The sequence below is a fragment of the Miniopterus schreibersii genome (genome assembly GCF_964146895.1).
Source record: "Miniopterus schreibersii genome assembly, chromosome: 18".
In the NCBI taxonomy this organism is placed as follows: domain Eukaryota; kingdom Metazoa; phylum Chordata; class Mammalia; order Chiroptera; family Miniopteridae; genus Miniopterus; species Miniopterus schreibersii.
In genome coordinates this window covers 6,979,635-7,000,907 of record NC_138121.1, presented here as the reverse complement: position 1 = coordinate 7,000,907, position 21,273 = coordinate 6,979,635, and the positions used below count along the sequence as shown (strand labels likewise).

Here is a 21,273-nt window from a genome sequence, read left to right as displayed (position 1 = left end):
TCCATGCCTCCTCCCGACAAAAGTTGCTGACCCTCCCTTAGAAGGTACCCCCCCTTCCCTCTTACAGGCTTCCCAAAAGACAATCTGGATCCTGCAGTGGGCAGGAGAGGAGGAGGGGCGGCAGGTCCCGAATGCCGAGGACTTAAGTTATCTGCAGACTTGGAGTCTCCGAGAAGGGTCATGACCCCCGAGACCCCATCCCACCGCCACCCCCTCCTTCCTTCCTCCCCCGTCGCGCGGCCCCTTTAAGCCCAGAGACAGCCAGTCCTCAGTGGCTGCTCGCCGGCGAGAGTGTATGTGAGTGCGGCGGGAGGGGGCGGGCGCAGTGTCTCCATGGCGACGCGGCGGTGACGTCGCCGGCCGGGGGCGTGGGCGTCCCGGCCCCGGAGTGCGATATTAACCCGGGAGGCGGCGGCGGGGAGGGGAGAGGCTCTGAGAGGCGAGGCCGGGTGAAACGGCGAGGGCGGCCCGACCGGCGCGGGACGGGACGGGGCAGCGCGGGCGCCGGGAGCTGCGGCCCGGAGTCGGGGTGCCTCGCCCCGGGCCCCCCAGCATGAAGACCCCGGCGGACACAGGTGGGGGCGGGGGCAGCACGTGTGGGGGAGACTTGTTGCCCCGGGAAACCAGGCGGAGAAACTTTGGGGGAGGGGGCTGAAGGGTTCCGAAGGAGCCCAAGTGATCCCCAGTTCCGGGGGACCCCCAAGCACGCGAGACCTGTTGCATCTCACGGCGCGAGCGGGGGGTGCTGCATGGAACCCCCAATTTCTGGTTTCGGGCGAAGTGGTTTGGGTGCTGCGAGTCCTGGTCCTCTCCCTGCCTGGACGCCGAAAGCTGGGCTCTCCCCCACTCCCGGAATCAGAGGGGTGGCTGGGTCCCTCCCCGCCGCTCTGTCACGTTGCACTCTGGGGGCCGGGACGTGTGCGGGGCGTGGGGGGGCTGTCCACGGGGCCCGCTATCCCCGGTTCTGTGCTGCGCGGTCCGGCCGGTGACCTTCACCGCGGTGCGTGCCCTGCACCGGCTCGGGGGGACAAGGGATGGCTTTTAGGAGGAGGGCGTGAGTGGGGATCCCGGACTCGGGGTCCGGGCTACGCTGCCCTTCCCCCGCCTGTCTACGCCGGCTCCTCACTCCCCCGCCCGCGCGGAGTCGCAAAGTTCCAAAGCGCAGCCCGAACGTTCGAAAAAGGAACTTTTTGTTTCCGACCTTAGAACGCGCGGCTTTAAGGTGGCTCAGGGGAGACCTGGGTACCCTCTTCCCGCCCCGCCGGGAACTGAGGGTTGAGCAGGGTAGGGAAGGTAGGGTGGACGCTGAGGCCCCCCCTCGCCCCCCCTCCCTCACTCAGCTCTTCTCTTTCAACCGGCCGTCTTTTCCCTCCGCCCCCCTGTTCCCCGCCAACTTGCTCCTCCTTAAGGGGCCAAGGTTCCCCTCCCCCGCTCCGTCGGCGGGCGGGGGGCAGCGGGATTAACCCCCCTCCCAATCGGACTTCCCCCCCTCCCCCGCCGCCCCCGGGCTCCAGCGGGCTGGACTTTGTGCCCGGGCGCGCTGGGGGGAGGGGTCCCAGCCGCCCCCTGCCCGTCCACCCCGTCGGAATCCGGCCCCGGGCGGGGACGGGGGAGGGGGAAGGGGGCCGGGCGCCGCTGTTCAAACTTGTTTCCTTCCCCCGGCGGCGGCTGCGGCTCCGCTCCTGTGTGCGGGTGTGTGCCCCGACCGGCCCACCCACCCCGCCCCCCCTCTGCTGGTGGGGGCGGCTCTTAAAGGGCTCGGAGCCGGGCTCCGGAGCTTTGGGGAGGCGCTTAGGGGTCGGGACCGAGGAGGGGGGCTGGGGCAGGGGTGCAGAGTGCTGTAGGGTCAGTCACGTGCGACCCACGTACTACTCTCCGGCTCCCACGGGCTCCAGGGACGCTGGGCTTTGGGGGCTGCAGGAGACTACCCTTGCCCCGAGGAGTGGGCCCAGGCGATCAAACAACCCCGCCTCGTCTTCCTTCCCTGCTAGGGGCCTTCCCCTTGTGGGACCGGCTGGGCTGCTCCCCCCAACCCTGTCTTGGGGCCGAGCCGCTTGCGGGTTCCCCGGCTAGGGGAAGGGGCGGGGGCCTGGGATGGTCTCCGGGTCGTCGGTCGGGTCGTCGGTCTGTCTGCCTCTTGGTCGGCAGCTGTGTGCCCCTCCATCCGATCCTCCATCCCGGCCCCTCTCTCCTCTGCGCGGCTGTTTCCCACTTCCTGTTTTCTTCCCGGCTCTGGCGCCACCGAGGGCTGCCTGGAGTGGGGGAGGTGGTGGGGCCCCCCAGGAGGCCGGCGTGCTCTTCCTCTACCACCACCCCTCCCTTCCGACCCCCCTTAGTTTCTTAAAAAAAGTTTGGACAGTCATGTGAACTTGGGGGGTGTCCAGGAGTTTTGGCTCCCCCAGGTTTCCACAGTCTATCAGGGAGAATCTCTACCCCGCCTCTGTGGGACCCAGGTGTGCCTTCTGGGACCCCGCCGTACCAGCCCTTCCTGTCTGTCTGCTGCCACTTCTCCACCCTGTGTCACAATGTTCTGAACCCCTCTCAGTGTCGGCTGCTCTCTCCCTACCCCCATTGTCCCCTCCATACTCCAGAGGTCCTATGCTCCCAAGCTTTCTTGGTGCAGGCCTGGTGGTTCCCTGATTTAAGCACGTGGACTCAGACACAGCACACACTCACACACGCTCCCCTTGCCCGTGCCGGTGCCTGGCTCCTGGCTCCAAGGCTCCAAGGCCTGGGGAACAGAGCCCCATTGAAACACCCTGACGTCACCCCCCCTTCTTCCTTCTCCCCCCAAAGCTGGGAACAGGCCCTCATGTATGCCATGTCAGATGAGGAAAAAGCCGGTGTAGGGGTGGGCCTGGCAGTAGGGTGGGTCCTTGGGTCCACCAGGAGTGGGAACCAGGGTCCTGGCCCCTGAGGGGGGATTGTCCAGGGAGGAGGCTTTACAAGGGGGCCTGGGACAGCCCCTGGCATGTAGCTTGAGGCCTTTCCAGAGCCCCCCACCTCCCTTCTGAGTTCCTTTGTGTTGCATGTAGTCTCTCTCACTCCTTCTCTTCTGCAAAGTTTATTTTTAGCCTCCTGCTCCCCCGCTCCCAGGACTGTCGCTGCACATACGTTGCCTGGTTACCGGGACAAGGAGGCTGGGGTGGGTGGGTTGGGAAGGGTGGCTTTAATTTGGGGGGCAGGGTGGAAGTCAGCACTCCCCTCCAACCCCAGACTGATGTCTCAGGGACTTTGCCCCCCCCACTGGGTCTGAGAACCAGATTGGAGTTTAGGTGGGAGGAACTTGAAGCTTGGTGTCCTGGTGGGGTGAGCTTTTTGGAGTGGGTGGGGAGGGTTCATGGAGCTGGTGGTTTGGTCTCTTGGCTTCCCAAGGGTTTCTGGGGCCTGGGTTCTCTAGAGGGATGGGGATAAGGGGGTGAACACGTGGATTCCTGAGAGGAGGATAGGGCTATGGATGCTGGGGTCCAGGAAGGCGTTGTCAGGGGCTGTCATTTCTGAATGGAACAGTGGCTGCTGGTGGCTGCTGTAGGTCATATCCCTGGAGCCCTGAGGGGCTGGTTTGAGGTTGGGATTTCTGAATGGGGCAGGGACACTTGGAGACTGCTCGCCAGGGGTTGGGGAGCTGGGTCCCTGTGGGGGAGACAGTCAACTGTGGATTTAGAGGGGGCGGTCCTTGTGGGAGCAGGAACCGCTGATCCCCTGTGTCCCCAAGAGGAAGAATCCCCTGTTGGATTCCAGACTGGGGTGGAGTCTCACCGTTGCCCCAGGCTTGGTTGGTACCTGCTTGAGCTGGGGCTTGAACCAGGGCCAGCCTGAAGAGAGGCTGACCCACACAGCCTGACTGGGACTTAGGACCCCGCCCATTTTAGCTGTCTACCTTGGCCTTCTCCCTCTAGTGGCACCAGGGCCCCTGCCCTGCCTCTTTCCCTCCTTCCTTTCCTCCCCTTCCCTCCTCCCACCCCTCCATTACCGGCTGCTTAGTGCTGAATTATTGATGGTCCCTGATTACCCGGGGGTTTGGGAAATGACAACAACCGCAGCCCCCCCACCTCCTCCCCCCCCAGGCTGCCCACCCCCTCCAGGGACCAGCCAGCCCACCACCAACCTCTATCCAAGGTTAATGCTGGGGGCGGGTAGGCAGGTGGGCAGGGAAGACGCTGAGGATGAGAAGGCAGAAGGGGAAAGAGGCTCCAGCGGTGCCTGTTCAATCTTGAGGCCTGGGCTGGGGCCCTCCAGCCAGGTTGGGCCCATGTGCTTGGGTCTGGGGAGGGCAGTGCAGCACAGAGGGTCCGGGCTTGGGGGGCCTCTCTCAGACAGTCTGGGTTTCGCTCTCCAGGGAAGACAGAAGCCTCTGTGTGTGCAAGCGCTGACCTCATCGTCAACCAGCCACCCCACCCCTCCTGGTCCTTTTAAGAAAAAAAAAATCCTCTCGGGTCTTGGGGTGGGAGTGAGGGCTCTGGTAGGTCTTCGGAAGGAGACAGTGTGTATGTTCCTAGGAGGGGACCCAGAGGAATTGGCAGGGGGTGGGGGTCAATATGTCTGATCCTGAATGGGAGTGGGGGCGTTCTGGGGGGGCCTTGCCCCAACCATCTGGCCACGTGTGCCCCTTCCTGCCCTTCCCCCACTGGCAGCCCTGCCCGCCGGCCTGGCTTGGTGCCTGGCCCCCTGGCACTGGCCCCGGGACCCGCCGCCGACGGTTTCCTGTTTCTCCCGGTGTCGCTGGAGCAGGCTCCAGCTCCCCCCACCCCCCATCTAGCCCCCCTCACACACAGACAGACACTTACACTGTCTCCCTTGCCTCCCCAGGTCTTGACTTGGCTTAGGGGAGATGGATTTCCCCACGTTGAGGGTGGGGCAGGAGGTGGACCCTGGGGGGGCCACCTAGAGGCCTGGACTTGGCGCCCTAACCCGGAGCCACTTCCCTGCCTCCTGTCCCCAGGGTTTGCCTTCCCGGATTGGGCGTACAAGCCGGAGTCGTCCCCTGGCTCGAGGCAGATCCAGCTGTGGCACTTCATCCTGGAGCTGCTGCGGAAGGAGGAGTACCAGGGTGTCATCGCCTGGCAGGGGGACTATGGGGAATTTGTCATCAAGGACCCCGACGAGGTGGCCCGGCTCTGGGGCGTCCGCAAGTGCAAGCCCCAGATGAATTATGACAAGCTGAGCCGGGCCCTGCGGTGAGGAGGGCAGATGTGGACAGCTCCCCACTGGTTGGGGAGCCCCTGACCCATGGGAATAAACTTGGGGTTTGACTCCTGGCTCTTCCAAATCATAGCCATTGACCTTGGGCAAGTCCTAACCCTTCTCTGAACCCATTTGTCAGACGGAAGTGTCCCGAGGAGAGAATACAGTCAGGTGTGGCCTCTAGTCTGGCTCCAGACCTGAGGGGAGAGCTGGTCCCTACCCTTTGGGGACTTGAGTTCTCTTTGCGGCCTAGGTTTCTCAGTCGCCCTTCATGAGCAGCACCTAAGGCATGTCATGGTATGGGGGTCCAGACTTAGGTCCCCTGTGACTGACCATCCGATGGTGTCTCTGCACCCACAGTTACTATTACAACAAACGCATTCTGCACAAGACCAAGGGGAAAAGGTTCACCTACAAGTTCAACTTCAACAAACTGGTGCTGGTTAATTACCCTTTCATTGACGTGGGCCTGGCCGGTGAGTACCAGGGCTGGCAGAAATGGCCTCCGAGGGGGGAAAATGGCCTGTCTGTATGTCCCGGCTAGGCCGGTTGCCTTGACACCATGTCTTTCCTCTCCTGCCAGGGGGTGCAGTGCCCCAGAGTGCCCCTCCTGTGCCATCGGGCGGCAGCCACTTCCGCTTCCCTCCCTCAACACCCTCTGAGGTGCTGTCCCCCACCGAGGACCCCCGCTCGCCACCCGCCTGCTCGTCGTCCTCGTCTTCCCTCTTCTCGGCTGTGGTGGCCCGACGCCTGGGCCGAGGCTCAGTCAGTGACTGTAGCGATGGCACTTCCGAGCTGGAGGAGCCGCTGGGAGAGGACCCCCGGGCCCGACCACCAGGCCCTCCTGAGTTGGGTGCCTTCCGAGGGCCCCCGCTGGCCCGCCTGCCCCATGACCCTGGCGTCTTCCGTGTCTATCCCCGGCCCCGGGGTGGCCCTGAGCCCCTCAGCCCCTTCCCTGTGTCCCCTCTGGCCGGGCCTGGCTCCCTGCTACCGCCTCAGCTTTCCCCGGCTCTGCCCATGACGCCTACCCACCTGGCCTACACGCCCTCGCCCACGCTGAGCCCTATGTACCCCAGTGGCGGCGGGGGCCCCAGCGGCTCAGGGGGAGGCTCCCACTTCTCCTTCAGCCCTGAGGACATGAAACGGTACCTGCAGGCCCACACCCAAAGCGTCTACAACTACCACCTCAGCCCCCGAGCCTTCCTGCACTACCCTGGGCTGGTGGTGCCACAGCCCCAGCGCCCTGACAAGTGCCCGCTGCCACCCATGGCGCCGGAAACCCCACCGGTCCCCTCCTCAGCCTCATCTTCCTCCCCATTCAAGTTTAAGCTCCAGCCGCCCCCGCTGGGACGCCGGCAGCGGGCAGCTGGGGAGAAAGCTCCAGTGGGCACTGACAAGAGCAGTGGCATTGGCATTGGCAGTGGTGGCAGCGCAGGTGGGCTGGCTGAGGGGGCGGGGGCGCTGGCCCCACCGCCGCCGCCACAGATCAAGGTGGAGCCTATCTCGGAAGGCGAGTCAGAGGAGGTGGAGGTGACTGACATCAGCGATGAAGATGAGGAAGACGGAGAGGTGTTCAAGACGCCTCGTGCGCCCCCGGCACCCCCTAAGCCCGAGCCAGGCGAGACATCTGGGGCCTCTCAGTGCATGCCCCTAAAGCTGCGCTTTAAACGGCGCTGGAGTGAAGACTGTCGCCTGGAGGGGGGTGGGGGCCCCACTGGGGGCCTTGAGGATGAGGGTGAGGACAAGAAGGTGCGTGGGGAGGGCCCTGGGGAGGCTGGGGGTCCCCTCACCCCAAGGCGGGTGAGCTCTGACCTCCAGCATGCCACAGCCCAGCTCTCTCTGGAGCATCGAGATTCCTGAGGGATGCTCCCCCATCCCCAATGCTTCTTTTGCTGCCTTAACTCCCCTGTGCCCTGGAGGTGAGGGCAGCTCTGGTTTCTTCCCTGCCTCCTCCCTTTCCTCTTCCATGTTTTGTATAAACGTTAATTTCTTTTTTTTTTTTTTTTTTTTAAATTGTGAGGGTGGGTGGGTGCCCAGGGCTGGGGGCTATCCATTCTCTGTGGGTTTCTAAGCTCTGGGCAAAGTGGTGGGGGGTGGGGTGGGAGGGAGGGAATTAAGGGGGCCACCTCCATTCTGGGGAATTTATATTTGAACTGAGGCTCCAGCCTCGATGCCCAGGAACTTTTTTATTACAATCGCTTAGGAAGTAAAGCCTTGTCTCCCTCCCTGTTCTGTGCCTCCTGTACCTCTCCCTGTCCACCTCTGGCCATCCTCAGCCCCAGTCCAGCCTTCCCTGCCCCTCCAGGGGCCATGAGTGCCTGGGTTTCTAACCCCACAGGGTTACAACAGGGGAGAGTCGGACATTTTATGATGAACCAAAAATTCTGTGTGTGGGGGGTAGGGGGCAGAGGAGGGTGAGGGGTGCCACCCATAGGCCACAAATCTCTACAAGTGCCTGCTATCCCTCTTCCACTCTCCACCCCAGCACTGGTCCAACCCCTTCACCCCCAGCTGCTCCTAGGACCAGCCCATAGGCAGGTGGGTGGGGGGTGGGAAGGGTGAACCCTAAAACCAAACTGGAAGCCCCCTCTGCCTCCCAGCTGGGGCCCCTTGGGTGGGGGTCTGTGGTCAAGCCTTATTCTGTATTGGGGGTAGAGGGTGGGGGGAGGGAAGTTGGGGGCTGTTGGAGAATGTATTCAAATCAATAAAACTTTGGACCTTTGGATGGAGTGATCTGTCTCACTGCAGGGCCATAGCCTGTGTTAGATTCTGAAGGACAGGTCTGGACTGGTTCCCCAGGAGATCTATGGCCAGAGTGCCTAACCCCATCTGAATGGGTAAAATCCAGGCCTGGGAAATGATCTCCTGACCTTGGGGGCACATAACCCCCAGGGCCTGATGATTAAGGTCTCAGGCATACTCTGACCTTCCTCTGATTGCTCCCTTATCCCGTGGGGACCACTTGTACTTGGGAACATTTGGACTCTTCACCTACTGCCTGAAATGCCTTTTCTCTGGCTCTGAATTACTATCCATGTCCCCAAGCTCTGGTGAAGGCCTGGACCTCCTTTTGCACTATCCTCTAGCACCCTCCCACACATCACATAAGGAAGGGCCTTCCTTAGGGCACTTCTGAGTTAGTCTGGGGTCCTTTGGGGACAGGCCTGCAGTCTCTTGAAATGTAGACCTTGCAAGGGATCTTAGTGATCTTCCCTTGGAACCATGGGAACATCATCTGCCAATAAGTCGAGAAGGAACGGGCTTAATCAGAGTTGCTACTGATTGACCTACTGTACCAAGTATCTGCTACCTAGTTAGGAGCTGCAATGCTTCAACATCTAGCAAGGTATGGGGAAGTGACTCAGTTAATGACTTGCCCAAGGTCCTGAGCTCGGCCAGGACTTTCAGTGAGGTCAGTCTCAAGTTTTTTCACCTCATGAGTTAGGGTGGCTGGATCCAGACCACGGTCTCAAGATCATAGGATCTGAGAGGTGAGCTCATCAAGCTAAAGCCTAGATTGGAGAGCTCCAATGGGATGAAAGAATAAGGAGGCGGGATCCAGGCTGCAAGCGCTCTTCCTAGACAGCCCAACCCCTTCAGTGCAGGTGAGGTGCCTGAGGCCCCAAGGGGCAAAGGAGTTTCCCCAAGGCTACACAGCGGCTAAGAGAGAGAATGGAGGGCTCGAGACCTGTTGGAATGGCTTCACTGGAACCCCACCCTGTGCAATTCTGAAGGGGAAGGGACTGGTAATTCCTACCCACTCTTAGTCTTCATTTCATGCCAGCCCAGGGTGGGTGGTCCCACATGATGTCCCTCTGTTGGCAGTGAAGAGAGGATCCAGAGCTGGGGTATTGGCAGGAAACCGAGGCTCCAGAGGCGGCCTGGGGCCGGCGGGCAACTGCTCCCTCTCCTGGGTGATGTAAGTCATTCCCTGGGGTGGGGGACACTGGGCTATTTCTGGAAGTTGGGATGAGGCACGTCTCCTGGCAACACAGATGCAGCTGAATTGGTGGTGGTGGTGTGATGATGGAGAAAGGGGGATGTCATCACTTGGGGAAGGTGGGAGGACCCTGCCTGTAGGCTCAGCTTCTGATTCCGGTGCCTTCAAATCACCTCTAACCAAGTCTAACATGGACTCAAAAGTCCTCAGTTCCAGAACTACTCTCCAGGTCAGACCAGGCCCAAACAGACTTGTTGCCCCCAATTCTGGCTGACTAGGATGTCACAGGTGGCTCCTGGTTTTGAAAACTCCAGTGGATCCTCTAATCTTAAGTGACCCACCTATATCTACAGTTTCTGCAAGACCACATCCTTGCTCCCTTCCACATCCTCCAGGGTCTCTGATTCCAAGTAGAAAGCCCTTTATAGATTTCATGACACTTAATTCATCCCATCAGAGGTTCCCTTCATACCTGTAACCCCCAGCACCCCCACAAACCCTCAAAGCTCCTTCCTGATGCTTCTCAGCCACCCCTCATCCCTTCAGGTCCCTCAGAGATCCCTTCAGTCAGTAGTAGTTTCTCACAGTCTCCCACAGACAGTTTAAGAACACCCCAAGTTCCCTGACTTATCCACTGGTCCCCAAGGAGGCCCCTTCATTGCTCCACGTGGGGAGGCCCCTGGGTACCTCCAGACACCATAGGCCCCTCAAAGACACTTACAACCCGCCCTAGCACCACTCAGTAAACATTCTCTCCCTACAAATACCCGGGTTAAGATTCCCTCAGGCTCCCCCAGACTCCCACGTATCCTAATGCCCTCGTGGCGGTTGCCTACGCGCAGCCTACTGCGCATGTCCTAGGGGTTCTGGCCGTTAAGTAACCGCCGCTATCCCGCCCGGCTCAGCCGCCCTTCTGAGCCTTCTCGGTGCAGTGTAGGATTATTTCCCAGGCTTTGGGGCTTGACTCAGATTTTTGCTTTTCGACTCAGAGCTGCCGTCAGAGGGCAGCAGGCACCGTCTTGCTAAGAAACTACAACTCCCCAAAACACCTGCTCCAGGCTGTGCGTGATTCTGCCGCTTTCATTGAGAAGGGAGCGAAAGTGTGTCCGCGCTTTGCCTTTTGGTTAATGTAGTCCGAAAAGGCTTCGGTGCTACCGTCCGTTCCGCCCCGTGGGTCTGCGTCCATTGGGAATTGCAGTCAGGAACAGACTTTCTCCAGACTTCAGAGAGGGCAGGATAGTATGACCACAGGCTCGGATTAAAGTGACATCTAGAGAGTGCATTTCCCATCATTCCACGAGGCAGGAGGGGCTTGAGGGTGATTTCATTCTAGTTCCAAGTATTTCCGGGACACACACACTCACGAACTCCCTTTGGTGCTGCTGTCCTTCCGGGTATGAATCGATAAATGGGGAGACTTAATACGTGCACAAAACCCTAGGCTACTCCTAGCAGCCGGCTTCCTTGTTTGGGCCCTCCGAGATTCTGTAATATAGGAAGCAGGCGGACGCAAAAAGCTGAGTGGGGGTTTAAGGCAAATTGTATTTTGTTTTTTAACGCTCGGCTCGACCTTCTGGTGTAACCCTCAATGCTAAAAAAAAAACTAGTATCCGAAGACTATTGTTCTGAGCAACCGCCGGGAACTTTGTTTCCCAAACCGTTTGCAGGGAGTTTTTCCTTCCCTATTTTTGGAAACTTGGAACTTGGTTTCCATTTTCCTGTAGCCCCTTAGTAGACTTAGGCTCTTTCTTAGGGCCTGGGGTCGGAGAAGGCGGCTTTGAAACACTCTTCAGTATCCACAGGGAACTGCCGTCTTTCACCTTTCGCTTACTCTTTCCCGAAGGTACCCTTCAGACACCACTCTACTGCAAGTGTAGGCAGTCTGTCCCACCGGGTCAGGAGACGGTGTGGCCTATTCCCCAGCATGCTTTGGGCTCACGGTAGATCCCTCACCTCAGTCAATAGGAAGGCTGTCCTGAACTCCATTTCCCAGAAGACACAAGGGCTAGCTGTAGCAACTGCTCCGAAGTCTGGGTGTTGACTACATATCCCGGCAGGAACTGCGGCCTAGCTTACGAAGGAGGAGGAACGCTGTATCTACTCCATTTCCTAGCTTGTCTCCGGAACTGCAGTATCCACTTAGGGTTTAGGGATCACCCCGGACTCCATTTCCCGGCGTGCTTTGGGAATCTCTTTACACCTGCAATGCAGTGAGGGCGTGGCGATGACTCCATTTCCCGGCTTGCCTCACGGCCCGATATCTGCGGGTCCTCCTACGTAGACTCAATTTCCCAGAGTGCATCTGGCTCCCGTAGTCATATACAGCCAATAGACTCAGTGAGCGACTGGACTCGGTTTCCCGGCGTGCGTCAGGTCATTGACGGAGTGGCTGCAACTAGGTTTCTGAGGCACACCGGGCGGCTCACCGTTGCCGCAGTGGAGTGAATGTGCGACTTTGACTCAGCTTTCCAAAGTACTTTAGGGTCCGCCGTGCACGCAGTCGACTGACTTATTGCCAACGACTCTATTCCCTGACGTGTAGCGCGGTTCATCATCCCCGCGGTCTACTCTGAGGCCTTTGCGGACTCCATTTCCCGGCGTGCCACACGGCTTTCTCCAGGCCGAGGGTGGTGACGGCGGCGAGAGGGGAGGCGGACTGCATCTCCCGGCGTGCCCCGCGGCGGGCGCTGGGCCGGAGCCGGAGCCCGAGCGGCGCGGCCTGGAAGAGGCCAGAGGCCGGGAAAGGCGGCGGCAGCCCGGGCAGCCCGAGCCCCGCGGCCTGGGCCTGCGCTCGGCGCCATGAGCGGCGGCGCGCCTTCGGGGGGCGGCCCTGTGGGCTCGGGCCGGCCGCGGACCAGCTCGTTCGCGGAGCCAGGCGGCGGCGGCGGCGGTGGCGGCGGCCCCGGGGGCTCGGCCTCCGGCCCGGGCGGCAGCAGCGGCGGGAAAGTGTCAGTCGGAGCCATGGGTGGGGGCGTGGGGGCCTCGAGCTCCGGGGGTGGCCCCAGCGGCAGCGGCGGAGGAGGCAGCAGCGGCCCCAGCGCGGGCACCAGCTTCCCGCCGCCCGGAGTGAAGCTGGGCCGTGAGTACTAGCGGTGTCGGTGGTGGGTGGAGATCAGGGTTCCTGAAATCTCTCAATCATCGATCGGATTCTTCCATATGTCCAGATAAGAGCTCGAGGTCATTGCCGTCCAAGACTGGGGTCTCGGCTCTCCCCCTCCAAGAGAAGGATTTAAGGGGTTACCGTCACTTGTAGTTTAGGATTAGAGTTAATAATCCTCAAAGAAACGGGGGTCACTGGTTCCTGTTCTTCTAGTACCGAGATCTTGGGTCCTTGAGGCTTGAAAACAGGGATCTGACGTTGCCAATCCATTAGAGAACAGGATCAGGGGTCATCGTTGCTTACAAATGGGGCTCAAGGGTTATTGTTCCCAAACAGAACAACATAAAATCACCACCACCGAAAAGGGGGGAGCTGAATTTGCTTCTCTTCAGAAGATGGGGATCTGGAGTGCATATTACTTAGAAGCAGGTAATTGGGTTTACTGTGTCTCCAAAGAACAGGGCTACAGCTTTCCAAACCTGGTACTCAGGTCATCTAGCCCTTTAAAGCACAGGCTTGGTATCATTACCTGTCTGTAATGTGTAGATTTGTACTCCCAATGGTGGAAATTAATAGTTGCTACTTCTTAGAAATAAGGACAGATTGGGAGTCAGCATACCCTTCGGACCAAGTCATAGTCACTGTTCTACAAAAAACATGGCTTGGTGGGTCTTTTTTTACAGAAATGGAATGGGGGTGGACAAGGGTCCTAGTTCCCCATGCATATGGATCTGGGTTGTACCCTTTTTATTATTCTGAGGTGTGGTATCATTGGCTCTGGAAAAATAGCTATGTAGGATCACCTCTTCCAAAAGAAGGTGTCAACTGGTCCCTCATAATGGATTTGACTCATCAGTGACCCCTTTTCTTTGGGGAACCTTTCATCAGTTCCCTGAAGAAAAGGTGTCACTATCACCAAAGAACGCCACCACACTTTGCTGCCATTCAGAGACTGGAACTAGGAATTAGTTTTCCTACGAAGCATTGAGGCAGGGCTAGCCCCCTGATCATAGAGATCAGATTCACCAGTCTCAATTTAGTGCTTATCTATTAAGGATCACCCACATGCAGGAAGGGGTCTGGGGCTTTGGACCACACAGATGAGTTCAGGTCAGTGCCTTCTCTACCTCAAAGTATTTGGGTAAGAACTGATTGTCCCCCAAAAGGGAGTCAGGGCACTAGGACTCATGCCAGGAGGAGTCATTTATTTCTGTCACCAAAAACCAGTGGTGAACTTTCCAGCTCCACCAGGGAGGACGTAGAGGTCACCCTCTCCTGAGCTGTGAGGAAGGTTAGTGCTTTCCTAAAGTAGAAGTACCTCAGGGTTACTGCTCTCTCAAGTGGGAGAGGTTAGGTCATGCTTTCCCCAGTCAGGCAGGGCCAGAGGGCAGCGAGCTCGGGTGGATTCATTATCTCAGTGTCATTGTCTCTCCAGTCCAAGAGGACCCAATGGTTTGCTGCTTATAGAAGTGGAGATTAGGGGTCAGCAAGAAGTTTAGGTGTCAGTATCTTCCTATATGGGAGGAGGGACAAGGAACGAGGGACAAAGAGGCCCCAGAGAGCTTCCTATGGAGATTCCTCTCCCCTCCATAGCCCCAGGATAGGGTGGTGGCCAGAGGGGAAAGGTCAGTGGATTTTGTGTCTCGTTTGTTCCCCAGGTGACAGCGGGAAGGTGACCACTGTGGTAGCCACTCTAGGCCAAGGCCCGGAGCGCTCCCAGGAGGTGGCTTACACAGACATCAAAGTGATTGGCAATGGCTCATTTGGGGTTGTGTACCAGGCACGGCTGGCAGAGACCAGGGAACTGGTAGCCATCAAGAAGGTTCTCCAGGACAAGAGGTTCAAGGTAGCTTGGGGGGAATGGGAACAAGGAGGTTTAACTAGGCATGACTGGTGTGAGAGCCCCAGCAAGAGCTGGGGGATCTGAGCATGGGCCAGAGGAGAAGGGAGAAAGAAGGGAGTGAGTTGTGTGGAAGATAGGAAGGTAGGTTCCAGGAAGGCCCAGAGCTGACAGTTTATTGGCCTTTGGCTCTTTGAAAGTGCTTTTGCAGGCAAGTTCATGTTTAATTTACATAAAGATTGCGTGGAGGTGTAGGCACTGTTGTCATTCCCATTTTAGGTAAGCAGAAACCAGAAACTGAGACTCAGAGAATTGCCAGAGGTCAAGACTAGATTCTGATTCCCTAGCTCTCCATCTTAACTTAATCACTAAGTTAAGCTTCTGCTCAGAAGAGAACGGGAGCTGGTGAGGTTGAAGTGTGTGCAAAGGTCTCACTCTGCCCTTGGTGCTTGGCAATTGCAGGGTGGATTCCAACCTGCCCAGTGCTCACTAAACCATGCGCCTTGGTGTGGGGCTCTGGACTCCTGAAGAAGGGGTGTCCATTCATACAGTGTTGCCCTACGAACTAGTGGATACCCAGGAAACGAGAAGGAGATGGAGGAGTGGAATTCAAGGGATAACTGATGTTGGAAGGGATGGCATTTTAGAGGCTAGGCTAATCTGGACGTGGAAGTGAGGCTGTGCTGGGAGGGAAACAGGTCAGGCCCTGGGTCCTGGCAGCGAGTAGTCTCGGGCAGGAGGAGCTCCAGGGTATTGTCAGAATTTGATTAATGTTGAGTCCTAGAAGTGAGAAGGATCTGAGGGTGGGGAGTTTTGAGGCTCCAGAGGGGAACAGAGAACAGGGAAGAATGCTGAGACTGGGCCTTCTGGGAAGAGGCTGGGGCTGGGTCCTCTTTGGGAAGATGAGAATTGGAAACCTGGAGTCTGGGACTCAGGATCCAAGCCAGGGTTCAAGGGCCCAGATACGTCCAGGGGAACAATAGGGAAGAGTGGGGACTAGGGTGAACTGGATGGCCACTACTTGTCAGGTGTTGCTTGTGCCATGCAGGGAGGAGAGCCTTATGCGGCCACATCATCTGATTTTTCAAGAGAAGCCGCAAAACTGGGCTGATTTGATTTGATTATTAAGTCATTTGATTCTCAAATATCAGCAATAAACATTTTAAAAAGTGGGCTACAGAAAGCACATCTGTGGTCTGGGTTTAGCCCAGAGGCCTCCAGCTTGTGTGTGAGGGGGATGCATTGGGGATGAATTAGGGGCTGCCCCAGAGGGGTCTGGGAGCCGGGACACAGGGAGTAGTAATTGCCTAGCTCTGTTGGCAGGAATGGGGGAGTAGGCTGTGGTGAGGGGTGTTAGGGAGGGGAGGCAAAGAGAGCTGGTGGTTTTCTGAGGCCCTCTCCCTTTGCCCCCAAGAACCGAGAGCTTCAGATTATGCGGAAGCTGGACCACTGCAATATCGTGAGGCTGAGATACTTTTTCTACTCCAGTGGGGAGAAGGTGAGACCTCTGGTGGGGGGAGTCCTTCACCTTCACTCCACTTGTTTTCCTGCCTTTCTCATGACTGCTAGTCCTTGCCCGGTTTTCCCCAAACCTTCCATCCCCCCGTCCTTATAAGTTCTTTCTTAACGATGCCTCACACCTCTCCTTTGCTCTCCACAGAAAGATGAGCTTTACCTAAATCTGGTGCTGGAGTATGTGCCCGAGACGGTGTACCGGGTGGCCCGCCATTTCACCAAGGCCAAGTTGACCATCCCTATCATCTATGTCAAGGTGGGCCGGCAGGCAGGCTGCTGGGGCCCAGGCCCACAAAGCTAGGGGCTCTGGACCCTCCTGCCTTCTGTGGGTTCCCTTGTTCTCCAAGTTTGTGTTGGTCTTTGGAGGTCTCATGTTCCCTGCTCTTGTCCCCATACCCCCAGAGCTGGAGCTCGCCAAATGCAGGGCAGCCCAACCTGAGGCCTTATTGAATCGGGGAGGCAGACTCACCAGGGTTGGGGGGAGGCTGCAAGGTTCCTGCTTGGGTCTATATTGGGAGCGCAGTGACACCAGTGGTGTTGGAGGAAGTAGCTCAGAATCAGATGGTGGTGACAGAGAATACAGAGGGGTACCCACTGAAGTCTGGCAGAGGAGTGGGAAGGAGGTGGGGCTGGAGGAAGGTTAAGGTCCACAGAGCCAGGAAAGCAGGCACCTTCCTCCATCACTTCTGCAGTTCATTCCCCAGTGCTTGGTGCTGAGCCTTGGGTGTTCCTATCCCTCAGCAGGTGTTTGAATGAATGAATGAGTGAATGAATGAGCGAGCGAGCCTAGTGATGATGTGGAGAACAGAGGCTGGGGCAGTCTGCTGCATTGGGATGAGGTGGGTAGGTCCAAGTTTGCTTGAGGTTGCTTGAGGTCCCAGTTGCTCCTCCTGGTGAGCCACAGGGCTCTACTAGTGGTTGGTGCTATGGGACCTTGCCTCCCAGGAGGGGAGTTCTCTGGTTTGGTGACTGTCCTGTGGCTGCCTGTGTGTCAGGCCCAGCAATGAGCAATTTCAGCGGCCCAGTTGACTAAGACCCAGGCCTTGCCCTTGAAGCTTCTCAGGTAGCAGGGTAGACAGGTGTCATCACAGAGAACTATAAAACTACTAGCAGCTGGCTTCCTAGAAGGAGCACAGGGAATTCTGGAAACACAGAAGGCCCCCAGCCCTGCCTGCTTTGGGGCAAGAAGGGTCAAGGAAGGCTTCTGGGAGGAGACCAGGTACAGGGTGAGGAAGTGGTATCTCTGGCTAAGGGCAGCAGGAGTAGAGGAGAAGGGGGCCCAGGAAGTAGGCCTCAGTAGTTACTGCTTGCCAGGCCCTGCAAGGCAGTGATGAAAACATAAAGATCACTGCTCTCTTGGCACTTAGGTTCTAGTTAGTCAGTGGGATGGGAGCATGGCAGGAAAACCCAGCTGGAGAGGGGCTGCTTGTGGGCAGTTTGACTGGTGGATAAAGGAGGCTGAGCCCTTCTTCCAACCAGTGGATCTGGGGGAGCTGAGTGCCTATAAAACAAGGCCTTCCTGATGTCTCTGTGTTATTCATCAGGCTTCTGCTGAAGTATGGGGTTGAAGCAGTACTCACAGAGTGGACCAGCACCAGCACTGGGAGTTGTTGGAAAAGCCCCATCCTGAACTTACTGAATCAGAAACTCTGGGAGTGGGGCCCAGCAGTCCCTATTTCACTAAGGCCTCCAAGTGATTCTGGTGCACACTAAAGTTTGAGAACCAAGGGGCAACGGAAGAATTTTCAAGTGGGAGACAGGGTCTGGAATGGCTCTTCAGGCCAAGAGGTGGAGCAGTGCCATGCTGTGGGGAGAGCTGGGCTGGAATTCTGTTCTCTTCCTGTCCCAGGTATACATGTACCAGCTCTTCCGGAGCTTGGCCTACATCCACTCCCAGGGCGTGTGTCACCGCGACATCAAGCCCCAGAACCTGCTGGTGGACCCTGACACTGCTGTCCTCAAGCTCTGTGATTTTGGCAGGTGCGCCCGACCTGGGGTGTGTTGGGTGGCTGAAAGGGCAAGGAGGGACTCCGACCCGTGTCTTGTGTTTATTCCTGCCTACCTCTTCCCACAGTGCAAAGCAGCTGGTCCGGGGGGAGCCCAACGTCTCCTACATCTGTTCTCGCTACTATCGGGCCCCAGAGCTGATCTTTGGAGCCACTGATTACACCTCATCCATCGGTCAGACTTATGGGAGGCTGTGGGTGGGGATGGCAGTCAGGGCAGTTTTTGAGTGTTGTGTGTGCCAGGTTTGGCAATAAAAGTTTAATTTCTATTCTTTTATGCAGTCCTCACAAATTTAGGAGGGTGATGCTGTTGTACACTCCTTTACAGATGAGCAGTCTCAGGCTTAGAGCGGTGAGGCCACCTGCCCGCAGTCACACTGCTGGGATGGCAGGGTTGGGCTTTGAAAGCTCACCCAACTCCAGAGTCCATACTGACTCTGGAATCTCCCAGTCAGCTCTCTCTTCTCATCCATGGGGAGTGGCTGATGATGACCCTGAGGGAATCTGAGGCGGGGCTATGAAGGTGTGACCTGCTCACTGGGCCTCTGTGTCCCTACTAGTTGGTGGGGACATTGCTATCTTCCAGGCATGAGGAGAGGGTGTGAAGGGTTTGAAAGAGAACATGCGTCAGCGGTGAGGAAATTGCCTGGTCCTTAGGTGTGAATTCCTGTTGCAGGGCTTAAGGTACAGACCTGGAAGGGGGAGAGTGCAGCGCAGTCAGGCAGACCTGGAGGTTCAAAGTCAGGCTCCAGGGTTCCTAAACTATGACCCTAAACAAGGCGCCTCCTCTCTGATCATAAGAGACAGAAGCGTTTGTAAGAGGATGGTCATGGTAGCTCTGACCCTTCCCCATTTCCTCTTCAGATGTGTGGTCAGCTGGCTGCGTACTGGCCGAGCTTCTCCTGGGCCAGCCCATTTTCCCTGGGGACAGTGGGGTAGACCAGCTGGTGGAGATCATCAAGGTGAGGGCAGAGCCAGGTGGGCAGGGGTGGGGCTAAGCGATAGGGGTCTTGGCTCAGACCCTTCTTTTTCCTACAGGTGCTGGGAACACCAACCCGGGAACAGATCCGAGAAATGAACCCCAACTACACGGAGTTCAAGTTCCCACAGATTAAAGCTCACCCCTGGACAAAGGTGCGGCAGGGCTAGGGGCTCAGGCAGCATGGCTGAGGTCCCCATTGGAGGCCAACTGGTCTGGGGATCTGGCTACAGAGTCATGGTGTGGGAGTGGGTCAGTAACTTTCATTAGATTTCAGTTTATGGAATTTCCAGTAATATGAAAGTTGAAGGACCCACAGTAGATTCAGGAGCCCCACTTTTCTAGTGGGGAAACAGACTTATAGCAGAGCCCATATAGTCATGGGACTTGGTGAGCTGCTCACCCGATACAAACTGAGCTCCCCTCAGTGTTTGTGCCTCAGTTTCCTCATTTGGAAAGTGAGTTTGTGGGAGGCAGGCAGTCACATTTGCTGCGGGCACTGCGGCAGTGAGGTGCAGGAATATGCAAGTGCCCAGGACCTATCATCCTTGTGACTTCTGCCCCTCCTTCTCCCCAGGTGTTCAAATCTCGAACGCCACCCGAGGCCATAGCACTCTGCTCTAGCCTGCTGGAGTATACACCGTCCTCGAGGCTCTCTCCACTGGAAGCCTGTGCCCACAGCTTCTTTGATGAACTGCGATGTCACGGAATCCAGCTCCCCAACAACCGCTCGCTTCCCCCCCTCTTCAATTTCAGTCCCGGTGGTGAGGGCACAGCCTGGGATCTGGGGCACTGGAGGGGCAGCCAGTGATTGTGGAGAAGACCTTGGAGTTGAAGACAGGAGTGGGGAGCTGAGGGTGGGCAACAAGGAACTCCTGGGGCTTGGGAGAGGGCCCCCCCCCCCCAGTTCAGGGAGACCCAAACCTGATTCACCTGCACCCTGTGATCTCCTATGCTAGGCTCTTTAGTTTTTTCTATAAAGTATTTGGTGGCTACACGTGTCTGCAAACACCTGGCCTTGCCAAGAGCTGGGTCCCCATTCAGTGCCCCTTTCTAACTCCATCTGGGTCTGCAGATGCCCTGCCCTCTGACCAGGCATGTCCATTCCTGTCTCTAGAACTCTCCATCCAACCATCTCTCAACGCCATTCTCATCCCTCCTCACTTGAGGTCCCCGGCGGGCACTGCCACCCTCACTCCATCCTCACAAGGTAAGTCAGGGCAGAGCAGCATTTTTCAGCAGGGGGGAAGGGGACGATTTTCACAGCTCCTAAATTTCCTGTAGGTATTTAAAAATTGCTGACAGTTTGATGGTTTAGAAAGTATATTTTACAACATGCGAATGGCCACTTGTGTCGAGCATTATTGCCTACGTTTGTGTTGAAATGCTAACTTGGAAAACCAAAGATATATGTTTGGCTTGCACAGATAAACAGTTGAATTTGTTGCCCACATTTAAAAATTGGGGCCATTTCATGTACAAATCCGGTTTTCCTGTTGCTCTTGGGGAAGAAAACCAGATGGGACAGCAGTGGGCCTGCCTTTCCTCAGGCCCTTTGAGTTGGCACCTGGCTCTCTGGTGAGCCACTCAGTAACTAGCCTGGCCCTTTGGCATTTGGGTTTGCAACCCTGGACCTAAAGTGACAGCTCTCAATTTCTAATGTAGCATTTCACACCAACTTCCTGCTTGTGGGGGTTGGGGGTTTGAAAGGCAAAGGCTAACTGGTCTGCTCCTTCCTCCTCTTCAGCTTTAAGTGAGACTCAGACCGGCTCAGAATGGCAGTCAACTGATGCCACAGCTCCCCTGTCTAACTCCTCCTGAGGGCCCTGCCAACTACCCTTCCATCTGGGAGCCCCAGGTGGAGCTGGGAAAGGGGGTCGCATAGCTCCTGCCCTGGCTCGGCCCCTAGACTAGAGGGCAGAGGTAAATGAGTCCCTGTTCCCTCCTCCTGTCCCTCCGTCACCAGCCTCACCCCTGTGGTGGGCTTTTTAAGAGGATTTCAACTGGTTGTGGGGAGGGAAGAGAAGGAAGGATGGATGGGGTTGGGGGCAGGAGGACCTCCTACCCCTTGGCCCCCTTCCCTCCCCCCAGGCCTCCACCTCCTCCAACCCACCCTCCTCTCCTGTGTCCCTTGTAAATAGAACCAGACCAGCCCATCTCCTCTTCTCTTTCCTTGCCCCGGGTGTAAATAGATTGTTATAATTTTTTTCTTAAAGAAAACGTCGATTCGCACCGTCCAACCTGGCTCCTCCCCCTCCTTCAGCTGTGTCCCCCTCCTGTCCTCTGCCCTAAGGTCTCCTCCCTCCTCTCCCCACCCTGGAGGGCCGGGGTAGGGGTAGTAGGGGGATCCTGATGTCTTAGTTTCCACAGTAAGGTTTGCCTGTGTACAGACCTCCGTTCAATAAATTATTGGCATGAAAACCTGCTTCTGTCTGATTGCCTTTTTCTACAGAGGTGAGGGAGGTACCTGGTGGGCTGTCCTGGGACAGGAGTGGGCTCTATCTCAGGCAGGGGGACAGGGTAGAGTGAACGCAAGCTGGGCCATCTAAGGCCTAAATCTGGATCCTGGCTGAGGTGCCCAACCTTCTTGTGTGAGGGTGAACTGGTCTGGCTTATGTGCTACAGAGGCCTGGGAGGAGCCTGTCCCCTGAACCCAGTGCAGACCATCTGTTTCCACCTAGGGAGGGAGAACTGAGGCTCAGAGAGTTC

The 21,273-nt window shown here is 57.4% G+C and overlaps 2 protein-coding genes across 5 annotated transcripts; both read left to right on the top strand.

The window, feature by feature from the left end:
* The first annotated feature begins 407 nt into the window (after positions 1 to 407).
* ERF (ETS2 repressor factor) lies at positions 408 to 7,906 on the top strand. The gene is made up of 4 exons (XM_081118511.1): positions 408 to 575; positions 4,943 to 5,177; positions 5,545 to 5,660; positions 5,768 to 7,906. Exons 1-4 carry the CDS (start codon positions 554 to 556, stop codon positions 7,042 to 7,044), a joined length of 1,650 nt encoding a protein of 549 aa, XP_080974637.1. The 5' UTR covers positions 408 to 553; the 3' UTR covers positions 7,045 to 7,906.
* A 3,894-nt stretch (positions 7,907 to 11,800) lies between these two features.
* GSK3A (glycogen synthase kinase 3 alpha) lies at positions 11,801 to 20,989 on the top strand. 4 transcript variants are annotated; one of them, XR_013997498.1, is made up of 13 exons: positions 11,825 to 12,203; positions 12,561 to 12,653; positions 13,883 to 14,070; positions 15,479 to 15,562; positions 15,725 to 15,835; positions 17,429 to 17,559; positions 17,654 to 17,760; positions 18,450 to 18,547; positions 18,624 to 18,719; positions 19,142 to 19,328; positions 19,682 to 19,774; positions 20,312 to 20,487; positions 20,781 to 20,989. XR_013997498.1 is itself a non-coding variant. In XM_081117568.1 (12 exons), exons 1-12 carry the CDS (start codon positions 11,924 to 11,926, stop codon positions 20,383 to 20,385), a joined length of 1,542 nt encoding a protein of 513 aa, XP_080973694.1. In that variant the 5' UTR covers positions 11,801 to 11,923; the 3' UTR covers positions 20,386 to 20,989. The 4 variants fall into 4 exon arrangements, 2 of the variants coding, with proteins under 2 accessions (XP_080973694.1, XP_080973695.1); XM_081117568.1 differs by having other exon boundaries at positions 11,801 to 12,203; positions 20,312 to 20,989; XR_013997497.1 differs by lacking the exon at positions 12,561 to 12,653.
* The last annotated feature ends 284 nt before the right edge of the window (positions 20,990 to 21,273 follow it).

Bases quoted from the DNA above. Each gene is read 5' to 3' on its own strand.
- ERF (XM_081118511.1), top strand. From the start codon at position 554: ATGAAGACCCCGGCGGACACAG. The intron at 576-4,942 runs GTGGGGGCGGGG...TCCTGTCCCCAG, and splicing joins GAAGACCCCGGCGGACACAG to GGTTTGCCTTCCCGGATTGG. The intron at 5,178-5,544 runs GTGAGGAGGGCA...CTGCACCCACAG, and splicing joins AAGCTGAGCCGGGCCCTGCG to TTACTATTACAACAAACGCA.
- GSK3A (XM_081117568.1), top strand. From the start codon at position 11,924: ATGAGCGGCGGCGCGCCTTCGGGGGGCGGCCCTGTGGGCTCGGGCCGG. The intron at 15,563-15,724 runs GTGAGACCTCTG...TGCTCTCCACAG, and splicing joins TCTACTCCAGTGGGGAGAAG to AAAGATGAGCTTTACCTAAA. The intron at 15,836-17,428 runs GTGGGCCGGCAG...TTCCTGTCCCAG, and splicing joins TCCCTATCATCTATGTCAAG to GTATACATGTACCAGCTCTT.